Here is a 13,404-nt window from a genome sequence, read left to right as displayed (position 1 = left end):
CCATTTGGTTTCCCAAAGTGAGGGGAACAGGGACTATTTCTAACAGGAACTCAATGACTGGCTCTTTGGTCTCCCCACCCCCGAAGGGAGGAGCAGTCTTGTTAGGCCACAGAGGAGGGCTTTGCAGCCAGTCCTGAAGATACCTGATAAAACAGGATCAGATGAATGGGGAGGAGGTCCCTCCTATCAGTGGACTTGGAAAGGGGCACGGTGGAGATGAGGGAGGGAGGGAGGGACTGGGAGGGAATGAGGGATTGGGACATGGCTCGGATACAGAGTTAATAAAATGTAACTTATAAAAAAATAAAAAAAAAAGAGTTGCTTGAGTGCTTAATAAACAAGTCTTGATCAGAAACCTGTCTTGACTCCCTCATTCCCACTCCCTCTTTCAGGTAGACCCTGCTCATATTGCCCACTGTAAGGGTCATCCACTGATAGGGAGGTCCTCCTACTCTTCTATCTGACTCTAGGTTATCAGGTCTCTTCAGGATTGGCTACTATATCCTCCTTTGTGGCTTAGCAAGACTGCTCCTCTCTCGGGGATGGGAGGGGATATCAAAGAGATAGCCAGGGAGTTCATGTCAGAAACAGTCTCTGTTCCCCTTACTAGGGTACCCACTTGCATGATGAGCTGCCATGGGCTACATCTGAGCAGTGGTTCTAGGTTATATCCATGCATGGTACTTGATTGGAGAAATGTCTCAGAGAAGACCCCTGTGCCAACGTATATTTGATCCTTGTAGAATTCCTGTCCTCTCCAGATCCATCTTACTCTTCCTTCTTTCGTATGATTCCCTGCACTCTGCCCAAGGTTTGGTTATGAATCCCAGCATTTGCTTTGATACACTTCTAGGTAGAGTCTTTCAGAGGCTTTCTGTGGTAGGTTCCTGTCCTGTTACTTCTTCTGCCTACTTCCAATGCCCATCCCATTTACTTTCCTAAGTGAGGATTGATCATTTTATGCAGGGTCCTCTTTCTTGTTTATCTTCTTTGGTGTACAGATTTTAGTATGTTTATTCCTGTCTTATAGGTCTAGTATAGTGTCTTCCTGCTTCTGGGATACCTCACTCAGGATGATCTTTTCTAGATCCCACCATTTTTGTGCGAATTTTATGATTTCCTTGTTTTTAAATGCTGAGAAGTATTCCATTGTGTAAAAGTACCACAATTTCTGTATCCATCCTTCAGTTGAGCTACATCTGGGTTTTTTTCCCGGGTTCTCGCTATTACAAATAAAGCTGCTATGAACACGGTTGAGGGAATGTCCTTGTTGTGTACTTGGGCATATTTTAGATATATACCTAGGATTGGCATAACTGGATCTTCAGGAACCACTATTCCTAGTTGTCTGAGAAAGTGCCAGATTGATTTTCAAAGTGGTTGTAAAAGTTTACATTCCCACCAGCAATGGAGGAGGTTTCCCGTTTCTCCACAACTTCTCCAGCATGTGTTGTCACTTGAGTGTTGTTTGATCTTAGCCTTTCTAATGAGTTTAACGTGAAATCTCAGGGTCATTTTGATTTGCATTTCCCTGGTGCCAAGGATGTTGAGCATTTCTTTTAAATGTTTCGCTGCCATTCTATATTCCTCTACATAGAATTCTCTGTTTAGCTCCATACCCCATTTTTCAGTCAGTTTGCTTGATTTGGCACTAAATTTCTTTAGTCCTTTATACATTCTGGATATAAACAGTCTGTAGATGTAGGGTTGGTCGAGATCCTTTCCCAGTGTGTAGACTGTCATTTTATTCTGATGACAATGAATTTTTCTTTACAGAAGCTTTTCAGTTTCATGAGGTCCCATTTATCAATTGTTGCTCCAAGAGCCTGTGCCGTTGGTGTTCTGTTCAGGAAGTTGTCTCCTGTGCCAATGAGTTCCGAGGTCTTCCCCACTTTTTCTTCTACCCAATTTAGTGTATCTGGTTTTATGTTGAGGTCTTTGATCCACTTGGACTTGAGTTTTCTGTAGGGTGATAAGTATGGATCTATTTTCATTTTTCTTCATGTAGACATCCAGTTGGACTAGCACCATTTATTGAAGATGCTGTCTTTTTTCCATTGAATGGTTTTGGCTTCTTTGTTGAAAATCAAGTGTTCATAGGTGTTCGGGTTTATTTCTGGGTCTCCTATTTGGTTCCCTTGATCTACTTTTCTGCTTCTATGCCAATACCATGCCATTTTTATTACTATTGCTCTGTATTACAGCTTGAGATCAGGGATGGAGATACCTCCAGATTATCTGTTGTTGTACAGGATCATTTTGGAAATTCTGGGTTTTGTTTTTCCCTCCATATGAAGTTGGGTATTTTTCTTTCAAGGTCTGTAAAGAATTGTATTGCTATTTTGATGGAAATAGCATTGAATCTGTAGATTGCTTTTGGCATGAGGGCCATTTTCAGTATGATAATCCTACTGATCCATGAGCACGGGAGATATTTCCATCTTCTGATATCTTCTTCAATTTCTTTTTTCAGAGACTTGAAGATTTTCTCAAACAGGTCATTCACCTGCTTGGTTAGAGTCACTCCAAGGTACTTTATGTTATTAGTGGCTATTGTGAAGGGTGTTTCCATAATTTCTTTTTCGCCCCTTTTGTCTCAGGTATACAGGAGAGCTACTGATTTTTACGAATGAATTTTTATCCAGCCAATTTCCTGAAGGTGTTTATCAGCTGAAGGAGTTCTTTGGTTGAATTTTTCGGGTCATTCATGTATACTATTATATCATCTGCAAATAGTGAAACTTTGACCTTTTCCTTTATGATTTGTATCTGCTTGATTTCCTTTACTTGTCTTATTGCTATAGGTAGTACTTCCATGATGAATAGATATGGAGAGAGAGGGCAGCCTTGCCTTGTCCTTGATTTCAGTGGGATTGATATAAGTTTCTCTCCATTAAGTTTGATGTTGGCTATAGGCTTGCTGTATAAGGCCTTTACTATATTTAGGTATGTGCCTTGTATTCCTGGTCTCTCCAAGACTTTAAACATGAATGGATGTTGGACTTTGACAAATGCTTTTTCGGCATCTAAGGAGATTATCATGTGGTTTTTCTCCTTCAGTTTGTTTATGTGGTGGATTTCTTTGATGGATTTCTGTATATTGAACCACCCTTGCATGCCTGGGATGAAGCCTACTTGGTTGTGGTGGATGATATCTTTTATGTGTTCTTGAATTAGGTTTGGAACTCTTTTATTGAGTATTTTTGCATCAGTGTTCATAAGAGAGATAGGTCTTAAGTTCTCTTCTTTTTGTTGGGTCTTTGTGTGTTTTAGGTATCAAGGTGACTGTAGGTTTATAGAATGAATTTGGTAAGGTTCTTTCTGTTTCTATTTTGTGGAATAGTTTGAAGAGAATTGGAATTAGTACTTCTTTGAAGGTCTGGTAGAATTCTGCACTGAGACTATTTGTCCCAGGGCTTTTTTTGGAAGGAAGACTGTTAATGACTGCTTCAATTTCTTTGGAGGATATAGGGCTATTCAGTCTTTCTATCTGATCTTGATTAATTTTGGTAGATGGCATATATGTAGAAAATTTTCCATTTCTTTTGGAGTATCAGTTTTTGTGGCATAAAGGCTTTTGTTGTATGACCTGATGATTGTTTGGCTTTCCTGAGTGTCTTTAGTATGTCCATCTTTTTATTTCTGATTTTGCTGATTTGGATAGTTTGTCTCTGCCTTTAACTAGTTTGGCTAAGGGTTTGTCTATCTTGTTGATTTTCTCAAAAAACATCTCTTGGTTTCGTTGATTCTTTCAATAGTTTTGTTTGTTTCTAATTGACTGTTTTCAGCCCTGAGATTGATCATTTCCAGCCATCTGTTCCTCTTGGCTATATTTGCTTCTTTTTTTTTTCCTAGGGATTTCAGTTGGGCCATTAAGTTGCTTGTATAAGCTGTCTTGAATTTCTTCTTGCAGGCACTTAGTGCTATGAATTTTCCTCTGAGCACTGCTTTCATTGTGTCCCATATATTTGGCTATGTAGCATCTTCATTTTCATTGAATTCTAGGAAGTCTTTAATTTCTTTCTTTATTTCTTCCTTAACTCACCTGTCATTGAGTAGCAAGTTGTTCAGTTTCCATGTGTGTGTAGGCTTTTATGTTATTTTTATTGTTGAGGTCCAGCTTTAGTCCATGGTGGTCAGATAGAATACAGGGGATTATTTCAATCTGCTTGTATCTGTTGAGGCTTGCTTTGTGATCAACTATATAGACTATTTTGGAGAAGGTTCTATGAGGTGCTGAAAAGAAGGTACACTTTTTTGAGTTTTGCTGAGAAGTTCGGTAGACATCTATTAGGTCCATTTGGATTAGGGCCTCTCTACATGCCTTTATTTCCCTATTTGGCTTCTGTTTTGATGATCTGTCCTTTGGTGAGAGTGGGGTGTTAAAGTCTCCCACTATTAAGGTGTTGGGATTGATGTGTAATTTAAGCTTTGATAATGTTTCTTTTATGAATACAGGCACTCTTGTATTTGGGGCGTAGAGTTTAAAATTGTCATGTCCTCTTGGTGGATTTTTCCTTTGATGAGAATGTAGTGCCCCTCCTCATCTTTTTTGATTAAATTTGGTTGAAAGTATATTTTATTAGATATTATGACAGCTACCCCAGCTTGTTTTCTGTGTCCTTTTTCTGGAAAACCTTTTTATAGCCCTTCACTCTGCGGTAGTGTTTCTCTTTGTTGCAGAGGTGTGTTTCTTGGATGCAACAGAATGTTGGATCCTGTTTCCACAACCTTTCTGTTAGTCTGTGTCTTTTTATTGGCAAGTTGAGACCATGGATGTTAATAGATAATAGTGACCAATGAACGATAGTTCCTTTTATTATGGAGTTGGTGGTCTTATTGTGATTCATTGCTTGCTTTCTTTTATTTTTTGTAGGGACATTATCTGTATCTTATGTTTTCTTGGGTATAGTTGTTTTCATTGGATTGAAGTTTTCTTTCTAGTGTCTTCTGTAGGGCTGGTTTGCTGTGTAGAACTTGCTTAAATTTAGTTTTATTATGGAATATTTTGTTTTCTCCGTCTATGTTGATTGAAAGCTTTGCTGGGTATAGTAGTCTGGGATGGCATCTGTGGTCCCTTAAAGCCTGCATGACCTCTGTCCAGGTCCTTCTGGCTTCCATACTTTCTGATGATAAGTCAGGTATGATTCTGATAGGTCTACCTTAATATGTTACTTGGTCTTTTTCCCTTGCTGCTTTTAATACCTTTTCTTTGTTCTGTATATTTAATGTTTCAACAATGATGTGATGTGAGGATTTCCTTTTCTGGTCTAGTCTGTTTGGTGTTCTGTAGGTCTCTTGTATGTTTATAAACATCTCTTTCTTTAAGGTGGGAAAATTTTCTTCTATGATTTTCTTAAAGATATTTTCTGAACCTTGGAGACTGGAGTCTTCTTTTTCATCAATTTCTATTATTCTTAAATTTTGCCTTTTCATGCTGCCTTTCAGTTCTTGGATGTTTTGTGTTTGGAATTTTCCGATTTTACTTTTTCTTTGAGAGACATATCAATTTCTGTATGCGTATCTTCAGCACCAGAGATTTTCTCTTCCATCTCTTGTATTCTGTTGATGATGCTTACTTTTGTGGTTTCTGATCTTTTCTCTACGTTCTCCAGCTCCAGGGTTTTCTCTGTTTGTGTTTTCTTTATTGATTCTAATTCTATTTTCAGGTCTTTTACCATTTCCTTCATTTGTTTGAATGTGGTTTCCTTTCTCTGTACAATGGCCTCTATTCTTTTGTTTGTTTCTTCTCTATATACCACTAATTTTGCCTCTACTTATCCGTCTATTTGCATGGATATTTTTCTGAGAGATTTGTTTGTTTCCTATTTATGAGACACTAATAACTGGATAAGCTTATCTTTAAGGTCATTTTCCTGTGTTTCTGATGAATTGGAGTAACCATTCTTTTTGGGGGTTGCTCTTGAGGCCATGATTTCCTGATTTTTGTTGGGTGTGTTCTTTTCCCGATCTCTGGCCATTTCTTTATCTGCAACCTTCACTGTTCTTGGATTCGGCAGTTCAGATCGGTACCGTCTTTCTCTGGTGTCTGCATAATTCTTCAGGGAGACGGGAATGGTCCAATGGTTTCAGTGTGTGTGCTGGTGCTTCAGCTGTACCTGTGGAAGAGAAGTCCGCAGGGAGCAGAAGGACAGATGCGGGCAAGCATGTATGTGTGCATGTGCATGGAGGTTTGCCTTGAGGGACAGGGTGCTAGAAAATGTAGAGAATGTTCTGAAGTTATTGCAAGTGTTGGTGATAATTGAGTGAGTGAATTTCCTGAGGATGTCAGTGGCCTACAGGCTACTGGTATTCATTTCTCACTGAGCTCCAGGAGTTATTTCCCTATCCTCCACTGGTAGCACCACAGAGCCGGGGTTTCCATATCCCAAGAAACCCTTTGTTTCCCACAGTGGATGTGTGGGTGGGAGATTTCTGATGTCTGGCTGCTAGCTTAGAAGCACCCTGGATCTGGGGCTCTGCAGGCACTAGGGGGCACACTCACTCCCTGGCAGGTCAAATCATAAAGCACAGGGGTTCTTCCTCTTCTCTACTGGCAGGTTTGGATCTTTCAAGCAAAATATGAGCTCAGACAGCTCAGTGGTGTTGTAGTCCCTGTACCCAGGAGTCCAGCTGCTGCTGCAGAACTGGGGTGTCCAGGTGCCTGCCAGGAAGTCCTGTGGAGCCAATACTTTGGCTCAGCACTTGTTGTACCTGGGTGGATTTGTAGGTCTGCCACACAGCCTGCTGCACAGCCCCACGGCCCTATACAGTCAGGCTCTGTGGAGTCAGTGTAGCATGTGATCAAGGCAGGCTTTTATGCAGATCTTGGACTAGGCAAGTGGGTTAGGCTGGCTACTGAGGCTGTGGTGCTAGTGTCCCTGCCTGAGCTGTCTCTGTTCTCAGGCAGCCAGTTCTGTGTCACTGGTGCTTTGGCTTGGCTCCTCCTCTGAGGAGGGAGGCCTGAAGCAGGAAAGTGACCCTTTCCCTTCTCAGAGAAGTCTGCATCTGACCTGAATCAAAGAGTTCTCCACTCCCTTGACTTATGTGCTGTCCCTTGAATTCAGGAAGCCACAATGTTGATTTTCCAGCTTCAGCTGCCACTCTACTCACCAATTTTGGAGTTTTGACTCCTCTGCCTCTCAGAAAGGATGCACACTATTTGCTGCCATCTTGCTTAGCCAAGGGTGTGTCTTATTTACAGTTATAATTGCTATGATAAAACATCATGACAAAAAGCAATTTAAAAGGATGGGAAATTTTATTCTTCTTATAATTCCAGGTAACCATTGTTCACTGAGGGAAGTCAGGGTTAGGATTCAAAGAGAGAACCCAGAGGCAGAAGCTGAGCAGAGGCATGGAGGAGTGCTCCTTATTGGACTCTTCCTCATGGCTTGCTCAGATTGCTCTGTTGCAGAACCAAGAGAGACCATCATTGGTTGGCATCACCTGCAATGGACTGGATTTTCCCACATCAATTGTTAATTAAGAAAATTCCCTACAGGCTTGCCCAATGCCCAGTAGTACTAAGGCAATTTCCCAATTGTGGTTTGTCTTTCTCAGATGATTCTAGTTTATATCAATTTGACATAAAATAACATTAGTTTTGAGTATAACTATGGTTGTATAACATAATCTTGAAAGAAGAATGCTTTCATAAAGTTCAACATTATGTGCAATGAGTGTCGGCCAGTACAGTTAAATTTTCAACAAGGACAGGATGACAAGCAGGCTAAGTAGGCAGATGCTCTCTGGGGCTCTGCTCTGCTGCCCATGTGTGTTCTGTCCATATGCAGAACACATGGAGACTGTTGGATTTAGACAGGTAGATGTACATGTTTCATTGATTACTTGTTCAGGATCTGCCAAAATTTTGATATATTCCTGCGTAGCTCAAGTGTACATGTACATAACCTAATTCCTTGTGATTTCTGAGAATACCAAATAACTCATGTATAAATAAATATATATAAGTAATACTAAATGCTAAATAACTCAGACACAAATAAATTTTACATATAAGAAATATTTATTCATAACTAAATCAGAAGTTCAATAAGATAAAATAAGATCATTACTGAAATTTACAGATTTCTTTTTAAAGAATAAGGATGATTAATATGAAAAGAAAACTTCTAATTATTTCCAAACTACTTATTCAACAAATCAAGCAATCCAGTGAAAAAATGGGGCACAGAGCTCAACAGAGAATTCTCTGTAGAGGAATATAGAATGGCAGAGAAACACTTAAAGAAATGCTCAGCGTCCTTAGCCATCAGGATGATGCAAATCAAAATGTCCCTGAGATTTCACCTTACACCATCAGAATGACTAAAATCAAAACCCTAAGTGACAACACATGCCGGAGAGGTTGTGGAGAAAGGGAACCCTCCTACATAGCTGGTGGGAATGTAAACTTGTACAACCTCTTTGGAAATCAATCTGGCCCTTTCTCAGACACCATTCTTTAGGAATAGCGCTTCCTCAAGATCCAGTTATACCACTCCTAGTCATATATCCAAAATATGCTCAAGTACACCTCAAAGACATTTGTTCAACCCTGTTTGTAGCAGCTTTATTCATAATAGCCATAACCTGGAAACAACCAGATGTCCCTCAATGGAGGAATGGGTACAGAAATTGTGGTACTTTTACACAATGGAATACTACTCAGCAATTAAAAACAAGGAAATCATGAAATTTGCAGGCAAATTGTGGGATCTAGGAAAGATCATGCTGCGTGAGAGATCCCAGAAACAGAAAGACACACATGGTATATAATCACATATAAGTGGGAATTAGACCTATAAGATAGGGTAAACATACTAAAATCTGTACTCCTAAAGAAGATAATCAAGAAAAAAGACCCCAGGTAAAATGATAAATCCTCACTTTGAAAGACAAATGAGATGGACATTGGAAGTAGGACATAACAATTCACAGGACAAGAGCCTACCAGAGCGGGCCTCTGAAAGACTCTACCTAGCAGTGTATCAAAGCAGATTCTTAGACACATAACCAAACCTGCTGCAGAGTGCAGGGAGTCTTATGAAAGAAGGGGGAGACAGTGAGATCTGGAGAGGACTGGAGCTCTGCAAGGACCAAATATATCAGGGCACAGAGGTCTTTTATGAGGCTCTTTCTCCAACTAAGGAACATGTATGGATATAACCTAGAACCCCTGCTTGGATGTAGCCCATGGTAGTTCATTATCCAAGTGGGTTTCCTAGTAAGGGGAATAGGGACTATTTCTGACATGAACTCAATGGCTGGCTTTTTAATCTTTCCCCAACACCCCCAACCTGAGGGAGTAGCAGCCTTGCTAGGCCACAGAGGAGAATATTTCAGCCAGTCCTGAAGATACCTGATAAGCTAAGTTCACATGGAAGGGGAGAAGGACCTCTCCTATCAGTGGACTTGGAAAGGGCCAGGGAGAAGATGAAAGTAGGATTGGTAGGGACTGATGGAGATGAGAGTAGGATTGGGAGGGACTGATGGAGGGGCCTCAGCTGGGAGACAAAGTATAAAATCTGTGATTATTATAAAAATTGTATAAAAAAAGAAATGGGAAACTCAAGGCCCAATGTAAACAATATGCTAACTAATGCCATCCATCCATTCTCTAAAACCAATGTGATCAACTGCTTTTGGAGGCCATGGCTATTGGAGGGTATGACAGTATTATAGACCAGATACAATTTCTCATGTTCTGTGTGTGTCTTCTTACAGGTATAATATCCTCTTTATGGACGCTCCCTTATCATCAGTTATCTTTCTATTGTTGTAATAAACAACATGACCAAAGCAACTTTTAAAAAAGGCATCATTTGGGCTTTCAGAGAATTAGAATTCAAGATATTTGAATGAAGGCAGCAAGCAGCAGCCCTAGTAGTAGCTGGAGCAGAACTCAGGGCTCACATTTCCAACTCTATGTACGTGTGTGTGTATAGATATGTATGTATGTATATACGTGTGTACCATGTGTGTGTCATTATTGGAATTACAGATGTCTGAGAATCATCAAACAACAGCTTGGAATAAAACGTGAGTCTTTTAAAAGAGAAACAAATGTTCTTAACCACTGACTTGATGCTCTATCCCCAAACATTTCTGTTTTAATATTTATACTCTTTTATCTTCTCCATTAATCTTTCCTATCCACATTTACCATCCCTCCTGAAAACAGCTTTCGCTCTCCTTCTCTCTGTCCTCTCCTTTCTTTTGTTTTTTTTTCATCTTATCTTCCCCAATCCCCTTCATTTTTTCCTTTCTTCTCTTTCCCTCCCGTTTCTTTCTGATGTTGTTGATGAGAATATTTATTATTTCCTTAGGATTGTTATCAAAAGTTTTCTAGTATTATTTCTGTCAAACTCACTTGGTCTTAAGGTCTTTGGTTTTTAATGAAAGACTCTCATAAGTGCATCTCAGTATTTGCAGTTTGAGAGCTCTAAATTGGTCCTTCAGCTTCTATCTTGATCCCCCCACCCCCCACTCCCCAAGAAATTGCTTATTTTCTTGGATGATCTTTGGGCTGTAGATTTAACCTGGATACTCTCACACCCCAGAACCCAGGCTACTTCCTTTCTTATTTGATGACTACTTTGCATAGGTCCCTACAAGCCAGCCCAGCTGCTCATATTTTATAAACCAGGCCTTTGTAGTGAGAACTGAAAAGCATCAGACAGGCATGAACATGGAGTCACAGACCCAGGTCTTCATATTCCTGCTACTCTGGATGTCTGGTGAGACATCAAAGACTATTGGAATATCATCAAAGTCATTCATTTGTAGAGAAACAGCTAATCACTGTTGGAATCCAGTAGTATGCAGGCAATGCCATTAGAAAAGGCAGTTTTGAACCTAACATTTGCATCAGGAATTCATTTTGTGTATATGTGAATACTCATTGTCTTTTTTATGATTGCAGGTGCTGAAGGGGACATTGTGATGACCCAGTCTCCTGAAATCATGTCCACATCTGTAGGAGACAGGATCACCTTAAATTGCAAATCCAGTCAAAATGTGGGTAGCTATGTACATTGGTACCAGCAGAAACAAGGGCAGCCTCCTAAACTGCTGATCTGGAAGGCATCCAATAGATACACTGGGGTCCCTGATCGCTTCACAGGCAGTGGATCTGGGACAGATTTCACTCTCAGCATCAGCAGTGTGCAGGCTGAAGACCTGGCAGTTTACTACTATCAGCAGTATGATAGTACTCCTCCCACAGTGCTTCAGCCTCCATCACAAACCTCTTTGAGAGTCTAACCAGCTGCTTGCAACACAAACAGCCCTGGGCCTGCACACTTCCCCCTCCTGCCTGAGATCTGCTGTGCATGACTAATTGATGCAACCTTCTGTAGAAAATTGATGAAGAGATAGCCTCCTTTCTTCAACATTTTTGGCAACACTGGTGTGTATAGATAAAAAGGAGAAGCTAAGTAAAGAGATTTAGAAAGTGTGGTTTTGCCCTGAGAGGATACAGTACAAGCATGAGTGATATTTATGGTGTCATGCTGACATATCTCTTTGTTATGCATTCACGCTATGATGAATCTATAAAATAGGATAGACTTTAAAATCATTTACAGTACAAGCAAGAAGCATCAGTTAAGTTCATGGTGTCATGCTGACTTTAGTTGTCTCTTTGTTATGGCTTTAGACTATGATGAATCTGTATAAAATAAGACAGATTTTAAAATTATTTACAAAGAATACATCATCCTGAGATTATTAGTTTAGATTAAGGAGCCTCAAACTTTGGTAAATGATCTATCAAGAAAATTGTCCATTTCATTTAGATTTTCAAATTTTATGGTATTGACTTTTGAGGTTAGACCTTTTGAGGTTAGAGTCTTTGAATTTCTTCAGTGTCTGTCATTATGGCCTCCTTTTTGTTTCTGATTTTGTTGATTTGTCTAGTTTCTCTCTGCTTTTTTTTTTTTTGGCCCACATGTCTTTTTCTTTAATTTTTTATATTAGTTATAGTTTGTTAGCTCTGTATCCCTGCTGTATCCTGCTCCCTCTTTCCTCCTAATCCCATCTTCCCTCCCTCATCTCCTCCATGCCCCTTTCCAAGTTCACTGATAGGGGAGGACCTCCTCCCCTTTCATTTGATACTGGTTTATCAGGTGTCTTCAGGACTGGCTGCAAAGTCCTCCTATGTGGCCTAGCAGGGCTGCTCCTCCCTCAGGGTGGGGGGTAGGGTTGGGGGGTGGGGGAGTCAAAGAGCCTGCCATTGAGTTCATGTCAGAAACAGCCCATGTTCCCCTTATTAGGGAAGCCACTTGGTTACTAAGCTACCATGGGACCTAGAAATGATCATCCTGAGTGAAGTATCCCCAAAGCAGAAAGACACACATGGTATACACTCACTTATATAGACCTATAAGATAAGATAAACATACTAAAATCTATACACCTAAAAAAGGTAAACAAGAAAGGGGACCCAGAGTAAGATGATCAGTCCTCACTTAGAAAGACAAATGGGATGAACATTGGATGTAGGAGCAAACAAGTAACAGGACAGGAGCCTACCACAGAGGGCCTCTGAAAGACTAACTAGCAGTGTATCAAATCAGATATTAAGACTCATAACCAATCTTTGGCAGAATAAAGGGAATCATAAAAATGGGGAGGGCAGTTAATATGACCTGGAGAGGACAGGAGCGCCTCAAGAACCAAATATATCTGGGCACAGGGATTTTCTATGAGACTATTTCTCCAAACAAGGACCATGTATGGATGCAACCTAGAACCACATGTCTTTATTAACAAGATTTCACTCTTTGCTTGCTTCCTATCACCCTGCCAAGCCTTTACCAAAGAGAAGGAAGAACACATGTTTAGAAGCTTCCTGCATTACATCACAACTACCCCAGGGTGGTAACTGCAGCCCTGTCCCCACTTCCTCATTGCCTACATCCCCATGCAGCACTTTGCCACTTTGATGGAGTTTCAATGAGGGCATATGTGGTTATGAGAGAGTCCCAGTTAGACACCCTGGGCTCAGCTTCTGGCTTAACACCCCTTTTGTGTTATTCTCTGCTCTAAAGCAGCCTGTGAGACAGGAAGGCCATAGACAGGAAAGAATCAGTGTCTCCCTACCTATGAGTGGTAGGGTTGACGTTCAATAAAACAAGAGTACTATAATTCAACATGAGAAATGCAACCTCCAAAGTGTGCACTTGACAGAGGGAGAACAAAGAGGAGAATGAATGATACTTCCTTCAGAGGCAGTCCTGGGAATTTCCTAGAAGATGATGTCTGAATGCAGTAATGAAGAATGGAAAGCTGAGAAGTGTAAGGAGGTGAAGAAGTTTTTCTCAGCAGCTGTCAAGGATAAACAAGTTATTCTATACTCCTCATTCATAAGTTGAGACCACATCCCTTCTCCTCACTGTC

At 40.4% G+C, this 13,404-nt stretch overlaps 1 gene segment (V, D, J or C); it reads left to right on the top strand.

The window, feature by feature from the left end:
• The first annotated feature begins 10,680 nt into the window (after positions 1-10,680).
• Positions 10,681-11,268, top strand: LOC132654385 (immunoglobulin kappa variable 4-1-like). The segment is given in 2 exon segments: positions 10,681-10,742; positions 10,928-11,268. Coding segments are annotated over 2 exon segments (396 nt in total).
• The last annotated feature ends 2,136 nt before the right edge of the window (positions 11,269-13,404 follow it).

The sequence above is a fragment of the Meriones unguiculatus genome, chromosome 5 (assembly GCF_030254825.1).
Source record: "Meriones unguiculatus strain TT.TT164.6M chromosome 5, Bangor_MerUng_6.1, whole genome shotgun sequence".
NCBI classification, from domain to species: domain Eukaryota; kingdom Metazoa; phylum Chordata; class Mammalia; order Rodentia; family Muridae; genus Meriones; species Meriones unguiculatus.
Note: the sequence above shows the minus strand (reverse complement) of the source record. Positions and strands in the feature narration are given on the sequence as shown.